The following is a 20,470-nucleotide window of genomic DNA, read 5'->3' on the forward strand; positions in this document are numbered from 1 at the left end:
AATACCAGGCACATCGATAATTACCATGTAAATCATATAATCTATTTGTTTAAGCTACTGATTTCTAACTTGGAAAAAAAAAAGAGATATTGCGAACTCGCTCGTGGAACTATTCGGCGTTCGTCCCCTGGGACCAGACGGACACATTAAACCGGCGGACCAGTGTTTTGGTGAGTGCGCTGTTTGCTGTATCATAAGTACCTGCCTTCTAGTTATTAGTTTGTGGTTTTCACAGTTGAAATCTGAAATTAATTCGTGAGACAAAGAGAGAGCTATTATTCTCCTCTGTGACTGTTAAAGTTCCAAAGATATAAGGAAGCCGTATACGGTCTATTAAGACTGGTAGCGTAAATGCTGTTGTATTCGTTTGATTTATGCCTTAATGCAAGTACACGTACAATAAAAACAACCACTGTCGTGAAAAATGAACATTGTGCGATACCGAGGCTAAACAGTGTTGAGATAAGAACTAGTATTACTACAAGTAGTAATACAATCCTCGCAACACCGTGTGTGAGCCGTGAGCACGGTGTGAACCTCTATTTTCAGGGTGTCTGAAGTTCAGTGTCCTCTGCTCGCACTCTGAGCCCCACACAGCGTGGCTCTGTAGCCCTGCAGTGCGACACCCGTGGAACTGAAGAGCCTTCTCTCTGTATCTTCGTCTGTACCGCTGTGGTGACCCCGGCTTTTCGCAGACATGACGTCCCTGGTGAGGACCGAGAGAGAGGCGGTGTGGTGTCCGTTCTGTCCGTGTCTGCGCCTCTCGTTTCTCTCCCCTGTCCCTCTGTCTCTCTGTACCTCGGTCTCCGTTCAGTCAAAGGGCTTCAGTCTGTAGGCTTAACAGAAAGTGGACACAGATTTGTGCTGTAATCTCCCTCACTCTGATCTCACCTTCTCTCTCAGGGGAGCAGTTCTTCGTCTGCCATGGAGTATGTCGTCAGAGTGCCCAAGTGAGTGTCTGCATTGTCCTGCTTTTCTGGGTCATACAGTACACCCAGTGCCGTCCCGTATCGGACTGGACCGCTCTGGGTCATACAGTACACCTGGCGCCGTCCTGTATCGGACTGGACCGCTCTGGGTCACACAGTACTCCCGGTGCTGTCCAGTATCGGACTGGACCGCTCTGGGTCATACAGTACTCAGAGTGCTGTGATTAACCCTGTGACTCTCTTTTGCCCTAGAAACACCAATAAGAAGTACAACATCATGGCCTTCAATGCAGGAGACAAGGTCAATGTCTCCACCTGGACTCAGGTAAGGCTCAGTGAGGAAGAGGAGGCAGCAGTGTGTGAGGCTCAGTGAGGAAGAGGAGGCAGCAGTGTGTGAGGCTGTGAGGAACCCTCAGTCAGGCTCAGTGAGGAAGAGGAGGCAGCAGTGTGTGAGGCTCAGTGAGGAAGAGGAGGCAGCAGTGTGTGAGGCTCAGTGAGGAAGAGGAGGCAGGAGTGTGTGAGGCTCAGTGAAGAAGAGGAGGCACCATGTGTGAGGGTCGATGAAGAAGGTGGCAAAGGTGTGGCGGTCTCTCCGCAGGCGCGCATGGAGCGTGACGTCAGTAACAGGAAGATGTACACTGAGGAGGAGGGCCCGGAGTCAGGGGCGGGCAGTGAGTACGGCAGGAAGCAGAGGGAGGAGGCGCGCAGGAAGAAGTTCGGCATCGTGACCCGCGAGTTCAGGCTGGAGGACCAGCCCTGGATCCTGAGGGTGAACGGAAAGGCAGGCCGCAGGTGAGAGCAGCCTGGGGGAGGTGTGGGAACAGCCTGGGGTGGAGCCTTGGGCAGAGGATTAGAAGAAAGGGGAGGAGACTGAGGGAGGTGGGGTGAGAGGGGGAGGGGATTGGGGAAGGTGGGGATGGCAGAAAGGGAAGAGAGAGGGGGAGGAGCCTGGGAAAGGGAGGTGGGATAAAAGGTGGGGCTGGGACAGAGGGGGAGGAGCCTGGGAAAGGGAGGTAGAAGAAAGGGGAGGAGACTGGGGGAAGGGGGAGAGAGAGGGGGGGAGATTGGGGAAGGGGGAGGAGAGGGGGAGGAGATTGGGGAAGGGGGAGAGAGGAAAGGGGAGGAGATTGGGGGGAGGGGGAGGAGATTGGGGAAGGGGGAGAGAGGAAAGGGGAGGAGACTCAGGGGAAGGGGGAGAGAGAGGGGGAGGAGCCCGGGGGACGGAGCGGATCAGCCCTGGATCCTGGAGGGTGAAGGGTGGGTGTCTGTCACGCTCTGAGGCGCAGTGTCAGGGCGTATGGTGTGTTCCTGCAGGTTCAAGGGGCAGAAGAAGGGCGGGGTGACAGAAAACGCCTCCTACTACATCTTCACGCAGTGCCCTGACGGCGCCTTCGAGGCCTTTCCTGTGCAGGGCTGGTACAACTTCACTCCCGTGGCCAAGCACAGGACGCTCACTGCGGAGGAGGCTGAGGAAGAGTGGAGCCGGTACGGGCGGCAGGGCGCTGTTGTGAATGCGCACGTGTGGAATCGATCGCATGTGTGTGCGTGAGAGCGGGCTGGAGTGCGCGCGCGTGAGAGCGGGCTGGAGTGTGTGCGCGTGACAAGGTGCTCAGTCCCTGCAGCATCATGTCTGACTGTCCCTCTTTCTGTCTGTCTGTCAGGAGGAACAAGGTGCTCAGTCACTGCAGCATCATGTCTGTCTGTCTGTCTGTCTGTCTGTCTGTCTGTCTGTCTGTCTGTCTGTCTGTCTGTCAGGAGGAACAAGGTGCTCAGTCACTGCAGCATCATGTCTGACTGTCCCCCTGTCTGTCCCCCTGTCTGTCCCCCTGTCTGTCCCCCTGTCTGTCTGTCCCCCTGTCTGTCCCCCTGTCTGTCCCCCTGTCTGTCCCCCTGTCTGTCTGTCTGTCTGTCTGTCTGTCTGTCAGGAGGAACAAGGTGCTCAGTCACTGCAGCATGTCTGACTGTCCCTCTGTCTGTCTGTCAGGAGGAACAAGGTGGTCAATCACTTCAGCATCATGCTGCAGCGCCGCCTGAAGGAGCAGGAGGGCGATGACGGGGAGGAGGAGGAGGACAGGGAGAAGGGAGGGAAGAAGAAAAAGAAACCAGGGAAAGGAGGGGACCTGCGCATCCATGACCTGGAAGACGAGCTGGAGATGAGCAGCGAGGACAGCGACAGCAGCCCGGGGGAGGGTGAGAAGGAGGGGGAACAGCCCTGGGGGACAGGAGAGGGTGAAATGGAGGGGGCAGTCTGGAAAGGAGAGGAACTTAATGTCCCTGTCCTGCTGTTCCTCCTTCCTCTCTCCCTGACCTGCTGTTCCTTCTTCCTCTCTCCCTGTCCTGCTGTGCCTCCTTTCTGTGTCCCTGTCCTGCTGTGCCTCCTTCCTCTGTCCCTCCTCTGCTGTGCCTCCTTCCTTTGTCCCTGTCCTGCTGTGCCTCCTTCCTTTGTCCCTGTCCTGCTGTGCCTCCTTCCTCTGTCCCTGTCCTGCTGTGCCTCCTTCCTCTGTCCCTCCTGCTGTGCCTCCTTCCTCTGTCCCTCCTCTGCTGTGCCTCCTTCCTCTGTCCCTGTCCGCGCAGACGGGGAGAGCAAGCCCAAGACGAAGAAGCAGCCGGTGAAAGGAGGCGCCAAGAAGAAGAAGAAGAAGAAGAGAGGCAGTGACAGCGAGGCGGGGGAGGACAGCGATGACGGGGACTTTGAGGGCCAGGAGGTGGACTACATGTCGGACGAGAGCAGGTGAGGGGGGTCTGCGTGCCCCTGTGTGCAAGCAGGAGTGTGGGCCCAGCAAATACTGCATGACTGTGTTCGCACCTGTGTCTCTCTGCCGCAGCTCAGAAGAGGAGGAGCCAGAGAAGGTGAAGCCCAGCAAGGGAGAGGACGTCCCTAAAGGTGAGAGGGAGAGGGACCGCTACGCTGCTTATTTCATTCCTGTCCTTGCTGGGCAAGGGGAGGTGATCCACTCTGCCCGAGAATGTGTGTGTTAAAGAGGAGGTGATCCACTCTGTGCAAGTGTGTGTTAAAAAGGAGGGGATCCACTCTGCACAAGTGTGTGTTAAAGGGGAGGTGATCCACTCTGCGCAAGTGTGTGTTAAAGGGGAGGTGATCCACTCTGTGCAAGTGTGTGTTAAAAAGGTGATCTTTTCTGTGTGCGCGCGTTAAAGGGGAGGTGATCCACTCTGCACAAGTGTGTGTTAAAGGGGAGGTGATCCACTCTGTGCAAGTGTGTGTTAAAAAGGAGGTGATCTTTTCTGTGTGCGCGCGTTAAAGGGGAGGTGATCCACTCTGTGAAAGTGTGTGTTAAAAAAGAGGGGATCCACTCTCCACAAGTGTGTGTTAAAGGGGAGGTGATCCACTCTGCGCAAGTGTGTGTTAAAAGGGAGGTGATCTTTTATGTGTGTGTCCATTAAAAGGGAGGTGATCCACTCTGCGAGTGCGCTTGTATGTTAAAGGAGAGTTTTCTTGCCATGTGCAGGGATAGACGAGATGTCGGAGAGCAGCGAAGAGAGCGAAGAGGAGAAACCTAATGAGGAGGAGAAGAAGGAGGAAGAGGAGGAGGATGGAAAGAAGACTCCTGTGCAGCAGGAGAAGAGGAGGAGAAAAGGTGAAGAGACAGTAGTACAGGCGTGTGTGCATGTCCAGCTGAGGTAGTGTTGAGTGTGGCAGTGCTGACAAGTGGGCTGTGGTAGTGTTGAGTGTGGCAGTGCTGACAAGTGGGCTGTGGTAGTGTTGAGTGTGGCAGTGCTGACAGTGGGCTGTGTTCACAGACAGCAGTGACGAGTCTGAGAGTTCAGAAGACAGCGACATTGACGGAGACATGCCCTCCGCACTCTTCATGACCGTGAGTTCAGTCCCTCTCCCTCTCTCTCTCTCTCTCAGATTCAGAATTGTCTGGTTTTATTACAATGGCTGCTGTCACAGTGAATGTTAAGTTCCTATGGCCATGCTGTGGACACTCTGTGGACACAGGTCAGCCTCTGTCCCCCTGTTATGGCCAGGATCTAATAACTGAGCCTGTCCTCTCTGGACAGTCAGGTCTGCCTGTGTCCAGTTACTATGGCCAGGCTGTGGTCACTGAGCCTGTCCTCTCTGGACAGCCAGGTCTGCCTGTGTCCAGTTACTATGGCCAGGCTGTGGTCACTGAGCCTGTCCTCTCTGGACAGCCAGGTCTGCCTGTGTCCAGTACCTATAGCCAGGCTGTGGTCACTGAGCCTGTCCTCTCTGGACAATCAGGTCTGCCTGTGTCCAGTGCCTATAGCCAGGCTGTGGTCACTGAGCTTGTACTTCAGTCTGTTTGTCCCAGCTGTCTCTCACCCAGGTCTCTATCTCTCCCTCCCTCCTTCACTCATTCTCTCTCTGTGCCCCTGCAGAAGAAGCGAACCCCCCCAAAGAGAGCAGGGGGTCGGAGTTCAGGGGGTAGCTCCCGCGCCGGCAGTCGTCCTGGGACGCCCTCGCTGGACAGCGCCAGCACTTCCAACACACTGAAGGCAGCTGCCAGCAAGCTGGAGCAAGGTGTGGCTTGTCTCTCCCCTGCATGTCTTTGTCTCCCCCCCCCCCCCCCCCCCGCTCCTGGCAGGAGTGATAAGACCTGTCTGTCTCTCTCCCTGCCCCTGTCTCTCAGGGAAGCGCTCGGAGACCCCCGCAGCAAAGAGGCTGAAGATGGAATCCAGCCCCCAGAGTGCCTCAGGCAAGACCACTCCCCAGCCTCCCTCTGGAAAATGCACCCCCAGCTCCAGGTAAACACAGGTCTCACCCCTCTGCCCTCTGTCTGTCTGGTACTTTCTCTAGCCCTGCTCTCTCTAACCCCTCTCTCTCTCCCTCCGGCTGTAACCACTCTCTCTCCCTCCAGCTCTCTAACCCCCCTCTCTCTCTCCCTCTGGCTCTGTAACCCCCCCTCTCTCTCTCTCTCCCTCCGGCTCTGTAACCCCTCTCTCTCTCCGGCTCTGTAACCCCCCTCTCTCTCTCTCCCTCCGGCTCTGTAACCCCTCTCTCTCTCTCCCTCTGGCTCTGTAACCCCCCCTCTCTCTCTCTCTCCCTCCGGCTCTGTAACCCCTCTCTCTCTCCGGCTCTGTAACCCCCCTCTCTCTCTCTCCCTCCGGCTCTGTAACCCCTCTCTCTCTCTCCCTCCGGCTCTGTAACCCCTCTCTCTCTCTCCCTCCAGCTCTCTAACCCCTCTCTCTCTCTCTCCCTCCAGCTCTCTAACCCCTCTCTCTCTCTCTCCCTCCAGCTCTCTAACCCCTCTCTCTCTCTCTCCCTCCAGCTCTCTAACCCCTCTCTCTCTAACCCTTCTCCCTCAGCGATGTGCAGCTGACCGAGGAGGCAGTGCGCCGGTACCTGATCCGTAAGCCCATGACCACCAAGGACCTGCTGAAGAAGTTCCAGACGAAGCGCACGGGCCTGAGCAGCGAGCAGACGGTCAACGTGCTGGCCCAGATCCTGAAGAGGCTGAACCCGGAGCGCAAGAGCATCGGCGACAAGATGCACTTCTACCTCACCGAGTGAGAGGGTCCGGTCCGGTCCGGTCCTGGAGCAGCAGGGTTCATCCGAGCTGTTTCTTTCATCCTGTTTTTAGAGAGGACAAGGGCAGCAGTGGGCTGTTGCTGTCTCTGTGCACTGATACAGACTGTCCAGCAGGGGACAGTGTTTGCATCTATCTGAGATTTATAATAAAATTACGTTTCCCTGACACAGATGGGTCTTGAGTGTGTCACTGTCACATACACACAGAGACGGAGGTACAAACAGCACACACTCTATAGGACACACTGCACGAGCAGACTGCAGGCTCTATAGGACACACTGCACGAGCAGACTGCACACTAAATTACACACTGTACATGCAGACTGCACACTCTATAGGACACACTACACGAGCAGACTGCACACTATAGGACACACTGTACGTGCAGACTGCACACTCTATAGGACACCCTTCCGGTGCAGACTGCACACTCTCTATAGGACACTCCAGTCTGCAGACTGCAGTGTGTCCTATTCAGAGTGTGCAGTCTGCACACTCTATGCACTGAGACAAACAGGAAATGTCTCAGAGGAACAGAGCACTGTGGGAAGGTGCCTGGATTTCAACTGATTTACAGTGTAAATGTGTGCAGTGTAAGTGTGGGGTGGGGAGTCTGGGTTTCCGGCTCTAAATCCCACAGACGGCTTCCCACTGCCAGCTGATCCAAATTGGAGCATTCCTGCCCGGAGTGTACTGTGACCACCCAGACGTACCATTTATGGAATGTCCCAGGGAGCCCAGCCGGGAATTAAATGCAGGAATTCCAAGTGTGCGCTGGAGTTCTGCCAGCCAATAAAACTGTCACTCTCCTACACAGATAACAACCCGGCTGCATCCCAGGTTATCCATGAGTCAGAGGGCACAGCCCTGCCACCCACACAGCGCCAGCCTTGATGTAACTCCAGGGCTCTAATTTCATGTTCAGTTGAGGTCCTTGAACCTTAACCACTGGACCAGCTGTCCTCCTGGTGTGACAGCCCTGTATCTTAACCACTGGACCAGCTGTCCTCCTGGTGTGACAGCCCTGTATCTTAACCACTGGACCAGCTGTCCTCCTGCTGTAACAGTCCTGTATCTTAACCACCAGACCAGCTGTCCTCCTGGTGTGACAGCCCTGTATCTTAACCACTGGACCAGCTGTCCTCCTGGTGTGACAGCCCTGTATCTTAACCACTGGACCAGCTGTCCTCCTGGTGTGACAGTCCTGTATCTTAACCACCAGACCAGCTGTCCTCCTGGTGGGACAGTCCTGTATCTTAACCATTGGACCAGCTGTCCTCCTGTTGTCGCAGTCCCGTACTTTATCCACCCTCTCCCCCTCTCCCCTGCTGTCAGAAGCTCTCCTGTGTGTTAATCCCTGGGGAATGTGCAGAGAGAAGAGGAGACGCTGCCTGCACATACTAACACACCTCTCTCCCATCTGTCCCCCAACTTTCATATCAAAAACTGTCAGTGTCAGAGTCAGTGTGTTAGTGTAGCAGTACAATAGTGTGTCCGTGAGTTAGTGTTGAAGTACATCGGAGTCTGTTGGCATGCTAGTGTAGCAGTACAGCATTGTGTGTGTCCGGGTGTTAGTCTAGTTAGGCTCACTGTCTGTTCCTCAGGCTGTGACAGGAGATCACACACTGTATTATTATTATTACTGAGAGACAGACTCACTGTCTGTTCCTCAGGCTGGGAGAGGAGATCACACACTGTATTATTATTATTACTGAGAGACAGACTCACTGTCTGTTCCTCAGGCTGGGAGAGGAGATCACACACTGTTTTATTATTATTACTGAGAGACAGGCTTACTGTCTGTTCCTCGGGCTGGAACAGGAGATCACACACTGTATTATTATTACTGCTGAGAGACAAGCTCACTGTCTGTTCCTCAGGCTGGGACAGGAGATCACACACTGTATTATTATTACTGAGAGACAGGCTCACTGTCTGTTCCTCAGGCAGTGACAGGAGATCACATGTTGTATTATTATTATTATTATTATTATTGAGAGACAGGCTCACTGTCTGTTCCTCAGGCTGGGACAAGAGATCACATGCTGTATTATTATTATTACTGAGAGACAAGCTCACTGTCTGTTGCTCAGGCTGGGACAGGAGATCACACACTGTATTATTATTATTATTATTATTATTAGTAGTAGTATTATTATTATTATTATTATTATTATTATTATTATTATTACTGAGACAGGGTGGAGATCGCAGTCCCTCTTCTCTCTGTCCTTCTCTTTACTTCTCCCTCTTCCCTTCTCTGTCTGCTTTACCCTCTTCTCTCCTTCTCTCTCTCTTCTCTCCCTTCCCTCTCCTCTCTCATCTCTTCGGAGGCAGTGGAAGGAATGTGGCCAAGCTAATGCCCTGTCACGCCTCCCTTTGTCCTGGGATTAGAGCCTGACAGATGGGATATTCCGACAGCAGCATTCCTTCCACTGGCTCACCTGGTGCAGGTGCACGGTGAATCCCAGTCTGCATCCAGAGTGGAAAACCTGCCCCAGGCTCCAGGATGGATGGGCTTCTGCGAAGCCTTCCTGAAACATGATCCACACAGCGCAGAGAGAGAAGCGTCTCCACAAGACATACTGACCTTTCCTTTCTCACCCTCCCTCTCCAGTCTCCAGTCTCTGTCCCCTGACCTCTGTACCCCATCCTCTCTCCAGTCACCCCCCGACCTCTGTACCGCACCCTCTCTCTCCAGTCACTCCCTGACCTCTGTACCGCACCCTCTCTCTCCAGTCACTCCCTGACCTCTGTACCCCACCCTCTCACTCCAGTCACTCCCTGACCTCTGCACCCCACCATCTCTCCAGTCACCCCATGACCTCTGTACCCTACCATCTCTCCAGTTACCCCCTAACCTCTGTACCCCACCCTCTCACTCCAGTCACTCCCTGAACTCTGTACCCCACCCTCTCACTCCAGTCACTCCCTGACCTCTGCACCCCACCATCTCTCCAGTCACCCCATGACCTCTGTACCCTACCATCTCTCCAGTTACCCCCTAACCTCTGTACCCCACCCTCTCACTCCAGTCACTCCCTGAACTCTGCACCCCACCCTCTCCAGTTACCCACTGACCTCTGCACCTCACCCTCTCTCTATAATCCCCTGACCTTTGTACCCCACCCTCTCTCCAGTCACCCCCTGACCTCTGTACCCCATCCTCTCTCCAGTCATCCCGGCCTCTGTACTCCATCCTATCTCAAGTAACCACCTGACCTCCACAATCTGTCCTTTCTCTCATCACCCCTGACCTATAACCTCTGCACCCTGTTTCCTGTCCTCTTTTCAACCAGCCTCTTTCACTCAAATTCAAAGTTGACTGACAAGAAATAGTTTTGCCAAAGCAATAACAATTCGTGAAAACATTTACAAATAATTTGAACAGTGAAATAGTGTAATTAGAGAGGCTCACTGGCTGTTCCTCAGGCTGTGACAGGAGATCACACTCTGAATTATTATTACAGAGAGACAGGCTCACTGTCTGTTCCTCAGACTGGGACAGGATATCACACACTGTATTATTATTATTATTATTATTATTATTATTATTATTATTATTATTATTATTATTACTGAGAGACAGGATCACTGTCTGTTCCCCAGGCTGGGACAGGAGATCACACGCTGTATTATTAGTATTACTGAGAGATAGGCTCACTGTCTGTTCCTCAGGCTGGGACAGGAGATCACACGCTGTATTATTAGTATTACTGAGAGATAGGCTCACTGTCTGTTCCTCAGGCTGGGACAGGAGATCACACACTGTATTATTATTATTACTGAGAGACAGGCTCACTGTCTATTCCCCAGGCTGGGACAGGAGATCACACGCTGTATTACGTCAGCAGCCATATCACCCTGCAACTCACAACTGGCAACCCACTGAAGCTAAGCAGGTGTGAGCCTGGTCAGTACCTGGATGGGAGACCTCCTGGGAAAAACTAAGGTTGCTGCTGGAAGAGGTGTTAGTGGGGCCAGCGGGGGGCGCTCACCCTGCGGTCCATGTGGGTCCTAATGCCCCAGTATAGTGACAGGGACACTATACTGTAAACAGGCGCCGTCCTTCGGATGAGATGTAAAACCGAGGTCCTGACTCTCTGTGGTCATTAAAAATCCCAGGGCGCTTCTCGAAAAGAGAAGGGGTGTAACCCCGGTGTCCTGGCCAAATTTCCAATTGGCCCTTACTAATCATGGCCTCCTAATAATCCCCCTCTATGAATTGGCTACATTACTCTGCTCTCCTCCCCACTGATAGCTGATGTGTGGTGAGCGTTCTGGCGCACTATGGCTGCCGTCGCATCATCCAGGTGGATGCTACACATTGGTGGTGGTGGAGTCCCCATTACTTGTAAAGCGCTTTGAGTGGAGTGTCCAGAAAAAGCGCTATATAAGTGTAAGCAATTATTATTATTATTATAATTATTATTATTACTGCTGAGAGACAGGCTCACTGTCTGTTCCTCAGGCTGGGACAGGAGATCACACACTGTATTATTATTATTATTATTATTACTGAGAGACAGGCTCACTGTCTGTTCCTCAGGCTGGGACAGGAGATAACATGCTGTATTATTAGTATTACTGAGAGACAGAATCACTGTCGGTTCCTCAGGCTGGGACAGGAGATCACACATTGTATTATTATTACTGAGAGACAGGCACACTCTGTTCCTCAGGCTGGGACAAGAGATCCCACACTGTATTATTATTATTATTATTATTATTACTGAGAGACAGGATCACTGTCTGTTTCTCAGGCTGGGACAGGAGATCACACACTGTATTATTATTATTATTATTATTATTATTACTACTGAGAGACAGGATCACTGTCTGTTCCTCGGGCTGGGAGAGGAGATCACACACTGCATTATTATTATTACTGAGAGACAGGCTCACTGTTTGTTCCTCAGCCTGGGACAGGAGATCACACACTGTATTATTATTACTGAGAGACAGGCTCACTGTCTGTTTCTCAGGTTGGGACAAGAGATCACACACTGTATTATTATTATTATTATTATTATTATTATTACTGAGAGATAGGATCACTGTCTGTTCCTCAGTCTGGGACAGGAGATCACACACTGTATTATTATTATTATTATTATTATTATTATTATTACTGAGAGATAGGATCACTGTCTGTTCCTCAGACTGGGACAGGAGATCACACACTATATTATTCTTATTCTTTACCAACAGGCTCACTGTTTGTTCCTGTGTCTGTGACAAGACATCACATACTGGGCTGCAGCTCCATTGAGATTCCTCCCCCAGCAGGATTGGAAGCTGTTCTGCTTCTGACAGGTGTGGAATTTCTGGGATTAGATTTGATTGGGAAGAATGCTTGTCTAATCCCAGACCCTCTCTACGGCTGTCCAAGGCTCCTCTGGACTCTGAATCTGGACACTGACTAGAACTCCACAGAACCCCAGCTGCCCAGACAGCACAAGAGGGGTGACGCTGCGACCTCACAGCTCATTTCGGGGGGCAACACCAGCCCCCCCCCTCTCCTGCGTGTTCCTCCTTCAGGATTATGTAAGAAGAAAACACATTCCCCCAAATCCCCTTAATTTATGGACATGCTGGTGGAGTGTGTCTCTGTCAGTCTAGGAATTTCCACTAAAGTAACATCTGGATTCCACTTAGATTTTAAAAAATTAAATGAATCCCCCTCCCCTTCCCAGGCCCTGGAGCCTTGAGCCTTAACCCTTCGCGAGGAGATGCGCTCTGTCCGAGGCACACGCAGGACCTCCCTCTCCTTCCTCCTGCCTGCCTGCTCCGAGCGGCACTCTGGACTAATCAAGACCAGTCTCCACAGGGGAACAGCTTTAAGCAATTTACAGAGGGATTACATTTTCCCCTCCGGCCCGTGCTGGAAAATACTCTTTCCCCGATTCTGGGATAACCACTATTTATAGAAAAAAATTCCACATAAGAGGCGAACTGCCCCCTGTGTAACCCCGGACGCGCCGAGCGGAGGGCTGGAGCTCTTCGGAAGGAGGCAAGGAAAGGGTTAATCTCCGCCCTCCAGCCCCGCAGGGGATAAAAATGCGAGGGGTGACCTGTCTCTCAGCAGCTTGCTCTCACCTTCTCCGTTCCCAGGTTTCCGGGAGAGACAGAGCGCGCAGGAGCCGCGGGGATGCGGGCCGCACTGGAGCTGGCTGTGCTGCTGTACTGTCTGTGGCCTGGAGAGGGCGGAGGACAGGGGCAGCTCCACTCACCGAGGGGTAAGAGACACCCGGACACGAGCTCCACAGCTCTGAGCTCCACTCATACACTCCTCCGACATCCACAGCTCTGAGCTCCACTCATACACTCCTCTGAGCTCCACAGCTCTGAGCTCCACTCAAACACTCCTCTGAGATCCACAGCTCTGAGCTCCACTCATAAACTCCTCTGAGATCCACTCATACACTCCTCCGAGATCCACCGTTCTGAGCTCCACAGCTCTGAGATCCACTCATACACTCCTCTGAGCTCCACAGCTGAGATCCACTCACACACTCCTCTGAGCTCCACAGCTCTGAGATCCACTCATACACTCCTCTGAGCTCCACAGCTCTGAGATCCACTCATACACTCCTCTGAGCTCCACAGCTGAGATCCTCTCATACACTCCTCTGAGCTCCACAGCTGAGATCCACTCATACACTCCTCTGAGCTCCACAGCTGAGATCCACTCATACACTCCTCTGAGCTCCACAGCTCTGAGATCCACTCATACACTCCTCTGAGCTCCACAGCTCTGAGATCCACTCATACACTCCTCTGAGCTCCACAGCTGAGATCCACTCATACACACCTCTGAGCTCCACAGCTGAGATCCACTCATACACTCCTCTGAGCTCCACAGCTGAGATCCACTCATACACCCCTCTGAGCTCCACAATTACACTCCTCAGTCTCACTCTCTATACCCGTATGTCTCAGTCCTGCTCTGCCTGTCTCACTCTCTATACCTGTCTGTCTCAGCCCTGCTCTGCCTGTCTCACTCTCTATACCTGTCTCAATGTGTCTCAGTTCTGCTCTGCCTCAGTCTATATACCTGTCTGTCTCAGTCCTGCTCTGCCTGTCTCACCCTCTATACCTGTCTGTCTCAGCCCTGCTCTACCTGTCTCACTGTGTCTCAGTTCTGCTCTGCCTGTCTCACTCTCTATACCTGTCTCACTGTGTCTCAGTTCTGCTCTGCCTGTCTCACTTTCTATACCTGTCTCAGCCCTGCTCTGCCTCACTCTTTATACCCATCTGTGTCTCAGCCCTGCTCTGCCTGTCTCACTCTCTATACTCGTCTGTCTCAGTCCTGCTCTGCCTGTCTCACTCTCTATACTCGTCTGTCTCAGTCCTGCTCTGCCTGTCTCACTCTCTATACCGGTCTCACTCTCTAAGCCCTGCCCTGCCTGTATCACTCTCTATACCTCTCTCACTCTCAGTCCTGCTGTGCCTGTCTCACTGTGTCTCAGCCCAGCCCTGCTCTGCTTGTCTCTGCAGAGCTGCAGGGTGAGGCTGTGACCCAGGAGAGGACTCTGCAGGAGGAGGGTCAGAGGCCGGGGCCCCTGGGAGCTCGTGCAGAGAGGGAGGGGGCCCCCAGGCTGGTTCGGTCCCGGTCCCGCAGGGGGGACGACTCCCTGTGCGGTCTGCGCTCCCTCCTGCTGCGGGTTCGGGAGCTGGGCCTGGGCTACGACTCGGAGGAGACGGTGCTGTTCAGGTACTGCGGGGGGGGCTGCCCGCGGGAGCGCTCCAACCACGACCTGACGCTGTCTGCCCTGCTGCAGCGCGGCGCCCTGCCCCCGCCACCGCCTGGCACCCACATGCACAGCGCCCCCTGCTGCCGGCCCACGCGCCACGAGGACCTGGCCTTCCTGGACTCCGCGCACCGCTGGCACCGGGTGGAGAAGCTGTCTGCCGCCGCCTGCAGCTGTGTGGGCTGACGGGAGTGGATCCGTCCTGGGCTCAAGGACTGCTCACAGGGCACACCTGGAGGGGCCAGTGTGCTGCCGCAGAGGCCCATCAGTCCCCAGTGTTACAACACTGTGCTTTTACCCTGATCTCACTGGACTTTACTGCTCTATGCTTTGCTTTTACCCTGATCTTACTGGGCTTTACTGCACTGGACTGTGCTTTTACCCTGATCCCATTGGGCTTTACTGCACTGCACTTTTACCCTGGTCTCACTGGGCTTTACTGCAGTGGACTGTGCTTTTACCCTGATCCCATTGGGCTTTACTGCACTGCACTTTTACCCTGGTCTCACTGGGCTTTACTGCAGTGGACTGTGCTTTAACCCTGATCTCACTGGGCTTTACTGTGCATTTGCCCTGATTGCACTGGGCTTTGGTGCCCTGGACTGTGCTTTTACCCTGATCTCACTGGGCTTTACTGTGCTGTACTGTGCATTTACCCTGATCGCACTGGGCTTTGGTGCCCTGGACTGTGCTTTTACCCTGATCTCACTGGGCTTTACTGTACTGTACTGTGCATTTGCCCTGATCGCAATGGGCTTTACCGTCCTGGACTGTGCTTTTACCCCAATTTCTCTGGGCTTACTGTCCTGGACTGTGCTTTTATCTTGACCTCACTGGGCGTTATTGCACTAGACTGTGCAGTACCATGAAGCACCACAGTAACCTTGTACAGGGTGCGCTTTGCTGTATGGTACTATATACGGTGTCCTGTTCCATGCTGAACTCCACTGTTCTATGCTGAGCTGCAGTGGGTTCGAGTGCCCACTCTGAAGGAGACTCGGGGTTAATCCCAAACTCCTGGTCTGCGCTGGAAAGCGAGAGAGGCCAGAGGCCAGGCTCCAGGCGGCTGCTGTGTGTCGGTGTGGGAGTCACGCAGGCTTCGCCACTCTCCAACGCCCCCCATGCCAGAAGTCACCAGAAGGCCAAAGTACCAACAGAGATCAGCTATTTATGGAGTAATAAATTATTTATTTATTTGGAAAGCTATGAGTTGGACTCATTATATTTTATTTGTGTCTTTTGTCATTGTGCATGGCTGCAATGTGACAGTTGTAATAAATCTGAAGGAGATGCAGAGTGGGTGTCATGGCTGTGAGTCTGTCCGGTGTGGTGTGAAATCAGACCCCCATCACACATGTTGCAGAATGAATGGACTCTCACAGACTGACAGGACTGACGCCTTCCCGATTCTGGGACTTTCATCCCTCGCACCTCCCCTGGCCACACGGGGCTGGACCAGACAGCACCTCTATTTTCCTCCCGTGAAGACTGAGCCTCGGCGTCAGAGTGAGGGAGCAGGGCAGCCCCAGCAGTGTCGCAGTCTAAGTCCTCCCCCCTGCTCCCTCGCCTCAGGCCGGGAGGTTCCGGCAGATGACGGAGATACGGCGATCCCGGGGGACCCTGCGCCCAGCGAAGAAGGACTCCTCGTCCCGCAGGACCTGGTGTGTGAAGCTGTAACGAGCGCTGTCCCTGAGGGACAGAAGGGAGGGAGATGTGTTCATGTGTGTAAAGAATAGAGCAATTCACACCCTGTGTCTCTCAGTCTCAGCCCTGTGCTGTGGGAGAGTGTGACGTGTCCACCCCGTGTCTCTCTCTCAGTCTCAGCCCTGTGCCGTGGTGCAGTGTGAGGTGTCCACCCTGTGTTTCTCTCTCAGTCTCAGCCCTTGCCTTGGTGCAGTGTGACAAGACCACTCGGTTTCCCTCATATACAGTGCCTTGCGAAAGTATTCGGCCCCCTTGAACTTTTCAACCTTTTGCCACATTTCAGGCTTCAAACATAAAGATTTAAATTTTTTATTTTATGTGAAGAATCACCAACAAGTGGGACACAATTGTGAAGTGGAACGAAATCTATTGGATTTTTGAAACTTTTTTAACTAATAAAAAAATGAAAAGTGGGGCGTGCAAAATTATTCGGCCCCTTTACTTTCAGTGCAGCAAACTCACTCCAGAAGTTCAGCGAGGATCTCTGAATGATCCAATGTTGTCCTAAATGACTGATGGTGATAAATAGAATCCACCTGTGTGTAATCAAGTCTCTGTATAAATGCACCTGCTCTGTGATAGTCTCAAGATTCTGTTGAAAGTGCAGAGAGCATCATGAAGACCAAGGAACACACCAGGCAGGTCCGTAATACTGTTGTGGAGAAGTTTAAAGCCGGATTTGGATACAAAAAGATTTCCCAAGCTTCAAACATCCCAAGGAGCACTGTGCAAGCGATCATCTTGAAATGGAAGGAGTATCAGACCACTGCAAATCTACCAAGACCTGGCCGTCCCTCTAAACTTTCAGCTCAGACAAGGAGAAGACTGATCAGAAATGCAGCCAAGAGGCCCATGATCACTCTGGATGAACTGCAGAGAACTACAGCTGAGGTGGGAGAGTCTGTCCATAGGACAACAATCAGTCTTACACTGCACAAATCTGGCCTTTATGGAAGAGTGGCAAGAAGAAAGCTATTTCTCAAAGATATCCATAAAAAGTCTCGTCTAAAGTTTGCCACAAGCCACCTGGGAGACACCCCAAACATGTGGAAGAAGGTGCTCTGGTCAGATGAAACCAAAATCGAACTTTTTGGCCACAATGCAAAACGATATGTTTGGCGTAAAAGCAACACAGCTCATCACCCTCAACACACCATCCCCACTGTCAAACATGGTGGTGGCAGCATCATGGTTTGGGCCTGCTTTTCTTCAGCAGGGACAGGGAAGATGGTTAAAATTGAGGGGAAGATGGATGCAGCCAAATACAGGACCATTCTGGATGAAAACCTGTTGGAGTCTGCAAAAGACCTGAAACTGGGACGGAGATTTATCTTCCAACAAGACAATGATCCCAAACATACAGCAAAATCTACAAAGGAATGGTTCACAAATAAACGTATCCAGGTGTTTGAATGGCCAAGTCAAAGTCCAGACCTGAATCCAATCGAGAATCTGTGGAAAGAGCTGAAAACTGCTGTTCACAAACGCTCTCCATCCAACCTCACTGAGCTCGAGCTGTTTTGCAAGGAAGAATGGGCAAGAATTTCAGTCTCTCGATATGCAAAACTGATAGAGACATACCCCAAGCGACTTGTAGCTGTAATCGCAGCAAAAGGTGGCTCTACAAAGTATTAACGCAAGGGGGCCGAATAATTTTGCACGCCCCACTTTTCATTTTTTTATTAGTTAAAAAAGTTTCAAAAATCCAATAGATTTCGTTCCACTTCACAATTGTGTCCCACTTGTTGGTGATTCTTCACATAAAATAAAAAATTTATATCTTTATGTTTGAAGCCTGAAATGTGGCAAAAGGTTGAAAAGTTCAAGGGGGCCGAATACTTTCGCAAGGCACTGTATCTATTGTAGCAAAGCAAGAAACCCATCTTCTTCTTGACTTCCCAGCTCTCACAGAGCACATGGTTCAGGTCTGGCTGTGCTGTCCTGCTTCAGCCAAGCAGAAGTGACCAAACTTGTACACCTTTAGTATCACTCACTGCCTCTGCAATTAGAAAAAATATAGCATAGGAAAATATCACCTGTCCGCAAGCCCAGCAGATCCTCTTACCTGAGGATGTAAAGCGATCGTCTGGGCAGCAGGAGATCTACCCAGTCAGCCATGTCCTGCTCGCTGACCAATCGCATCACGCTATCGGAAAGGAGGCTGAGCCCAGCAATCGTGCTGCCACAGAACTGAGAAAGGGGAGGGGTGGAGTCAGAGGGAGAAAGGGAAGGAGCAAGGGCAAGAGGTGGAGACAGAGAGCAATGAAGGCAGAAGGGGAGGGGCGGGAGAGAAGGAGAAACACTGTTGACACCCTGTCTTTATGTCTCAGTAAAGCTGCTGACATACTGATGCCCGCTGTGTAGCTGCCAGTCAGACCAAGTAAAAGGCTTCTGACTCTCCTGCTGTCCATATACACAACCCACAGATAGAAAGACCGCATCACGTCCCTAACTTATTATGATGACATTTCTATTTCTACCTTTGGTATGTTGAAAACAGATTCGGGCAGGATGTGTCATGGGAAGTCAGCACACAGCTGGCCAAGTTAACTGGAGCCTCTGAACTCGGGGCAGCCCCAATTACAGAGGGGCTCAGACGAGATATCAGACCTACCTTGACACTGTCGATGTGTGGCTTGATGAATCCAGTTCTGTCCAGGTCCAACACGTGGACCGGGCCCAGCAGGGGCTCCCCTGCAGGGAATGCTGCCTGCCTGACCCGCCTCAGCACTGCCCAGCTCCCCTCGGTCCACTGCACACGCTCTGTCTCCCGGTAACCATGGATGGCCTGAAGGATGGGAGAGGTGTCATGGGAACTGTAGTCTTTACTATCACAAATATTAATACTATACTGTGACTGTAGCCCCTATTGTAACAGGACAGTTCTACAGCACTGGGACTGTAGCCCCTATTGTAACAGGACTGTTCTACTGCACTGGGACTGTAGCTCCTATTGTAACAGGACTGTTCTACTGCACTGGGACTGTAGCCCCTATTGTAACAGGACTGTTCTACTGCACTGGGACTGTAGCCCCTATTGTAACGGGACTGTTCTACTGCACTGGGACTGTAGCCCCTATTGTAACGGGACTGTTCTACTGCACTGGGACTGTGGCCCCTATTGTAACGGGACTGTTCTACTGCACTGGGACTGTAGCCCCTATTGTAACGGGACTGTTCTACTGCACTGGGACTGTAGCCCCTATTGTAACAGGACTGTCCTACTGCACTGGGACTGTAGCTCCTATTGTAACGGGACTGTTCTACTGCACTGGGACTGTAGCCCCTATTGTAACAGGACTGTTCTACTGCACTGGGACTGTAGCCCCTATTGTAACGGGACTGTTCTACTGCACTGGGACTGTAGCTCCTATTGTAACAGGACTGTCCTACTGCACTGGGACTGTAGCTCAAAATGTAACTGGACGCACTGGAAAGCGGTTTTTGCACAGGCTTGACAAAAAGCCGCTATAACTGACAATCACAATTACTTTATCACATTTAATACTCACGTCATCCCAGTGGTCAAACTCGTATCGCTTCTTCCTGAGCCCAGGTTCCAGCTCCTGCAACAGGGCGCGCTCCTCTGCTTCAGTGAGGAAGTTCTCACTGACCTCGACTTGCCCGCGTACTTTCTCTAGCACGTCGGGGCTTGAGCCCGAGACAAGGCGCCTATCATCAACATTACTTTCCCGGCCTCCTTCCCAAGCGAGCCCCGAGGCTTCCAAGGGCCTAGGGACAGAGCAGTGGTGAGGCGAAGGACGAGGAAGCGATATTAAATTTACACGCTTCAAAACTGTTAACAGAAGACTCATGCCGTCATTTGGCCACAAAACACAATTCCAGCAAAAAGTCTACTTCTTCTAATAAAATTTATATCTGAACTCCACTGTTAAAACCCCCCTTCCTTCTTCACCTGCCGAAAGATTCAGGACGCGGCCATCTTGGCATCCCGTAGCGCACCTTGGGTTTTGTAGTCCACCGACATACAAGTCACTTTTATTTTATGTCGCCCTCTATTGGTCAGAGGACGGTCAGATTTAAACTAGCTATTTTACACAAAAGGTAACCATAACACATCTGTTCGTTACTGGGTATGAAGGCATTTTTGCAGTGTTTTTATCTTTGCTTGTTATTAAAACAATAATCATTATTGTTTTCATTGACCTCACAGATCACTGTCACTTTGTCTCTCCTGGTGGCCTAAGGTCTGAAATAGGACTTAAGTCGGGTCTTCCCAACGGGTCCATACTATCAGTACTGCAGACTCAAAGCAGAGTGAGCACCCCCTGCAGGAGGGACACAGCTCTCATTGACAGCACTGCAGGCTCACAGTAGAGTGAGCGCCCCCTGCAGGAGGGGCACAGCTCTCACTGACAGCACTGCAGGCTCACAGCAGAGTGAGCGCCCCCTGCAGGAGGGACACAGCTCTCACTGACAGCACTGCAGGCTCACAGTAGAGTGAGCGCCCCCTGCAGGAGGGACACAGCTCTCACTGACAGCACTGCAGGCTCACAGCAGAGTGAGCGCCCCCTGCAGGGCTGACACAGCTCTCACTGACAGCACTGCA

General features: G+C 52.2%; 3 protein-coding genes across 4 annotated transcripts; 2 read left to right on the forward strand and 1 right to left on the reverse strand.

The window, feature by feature from the left end:
• The first annotated feature begins 36 nt into the window (after positions 1-36).
• Positions 37-6,609, forward strand: gtf2f1 (general transcription factor IIF, polypeptide 1). The gene is made up of 14 exons (XM_088603230.1): positions 37-170; positions 550-709; positions 904-950; positions 1,182-1,254; positions 1,528-1,721; positions 2,244-2,414; positions 2,914-3,119; positions 3,504-3,660; positions 3,755-3,813; positions 4,397-4,525; positions 4,689-4,762; positions 5,292-5,433; positions 5,543-5,657; positions 6,219-6,609. Exons 2-14 carry the CDS (start codon positions 698-700, stop codon positions 6,421-6,423), a joined length of 1,584 nt encoding a protein of 527 aa, XP_088459356.1. The 5' UTR covers positions 37-170; positions 550-697; the 3' UTR covers positions 6,424-6,609.
• A 5,896-nt stretch (positions 6,610-12,505) lies between these two features.
• LOC148649967 (persephin) lies at positions 12,506-14,753 on the forward strand. The gene is made up of 2 exons (XM_088603261.1): positions 12,506-12,681; positions 13,943-14,753. Exons 1-2 carry the CDS (start codon positions 12,594-12,596, stop codon positions 14,380-14,382), a joined length of 528 nt encoding a protein of 175 aa, XP_088459387.1. The 5' UTR covers positions 12,506-12,593; the 3' UTR covers positions 14,383-14,753.
• Positions 14,754-15,363: 610 nt separating this feature from the next.
• Positions 15,364-19,983, reverse strand: alkbh7 (alkB homolog 7, RNA demethylase). 2 transcript variants are annotated; one of them, XM_088603259.1, is made up of 5 exons: positions 19,817-19,983; positions 19,413-19,632; positions 18,515-18,688; positions 17,966-18,090; positions 15,364-15,885 (listed from the first exon to the last, which is right to left on the reverse strand). In XM_088603259.1, the coding sequence occupies exons 1-5, from the start codon at positions 19,849-19,851 to the stop codon at positions 15,765-15,767; spliced, it is 675 nt and encodes a 224-aa protein (XP_088459385.1). In that variant the 5' UTR covers positions 19,852-19,983; the 3' UTR covers positions 15,364-15,764. The 2 variants fall into 2 exon arrangements, with proteins under 2 accessions (XP_088459385.1, XP_088459383.1); XM_088603257.1 differs by having other exon boundaries at positions 19,413-19,945.
• Positions 19,984-20,470: the final 487 nt, after the last annotated feature.

Source organism: Lepisosteus platostomus, chromosome 13, assembly GCF_059453375.1.
Source record: "Lepisosteus platostomus isolate fLepPlt1 chromosome 13, fLepPlt1.hap1, whole genome shotgun sequence".
Lineage (NCBI taxonomy): Eukaryota > Metazoa > Chordata > Actinopteri > Semionotiformes > Lepisosteidae > Lepisosteus > Lepisosteus platostomus.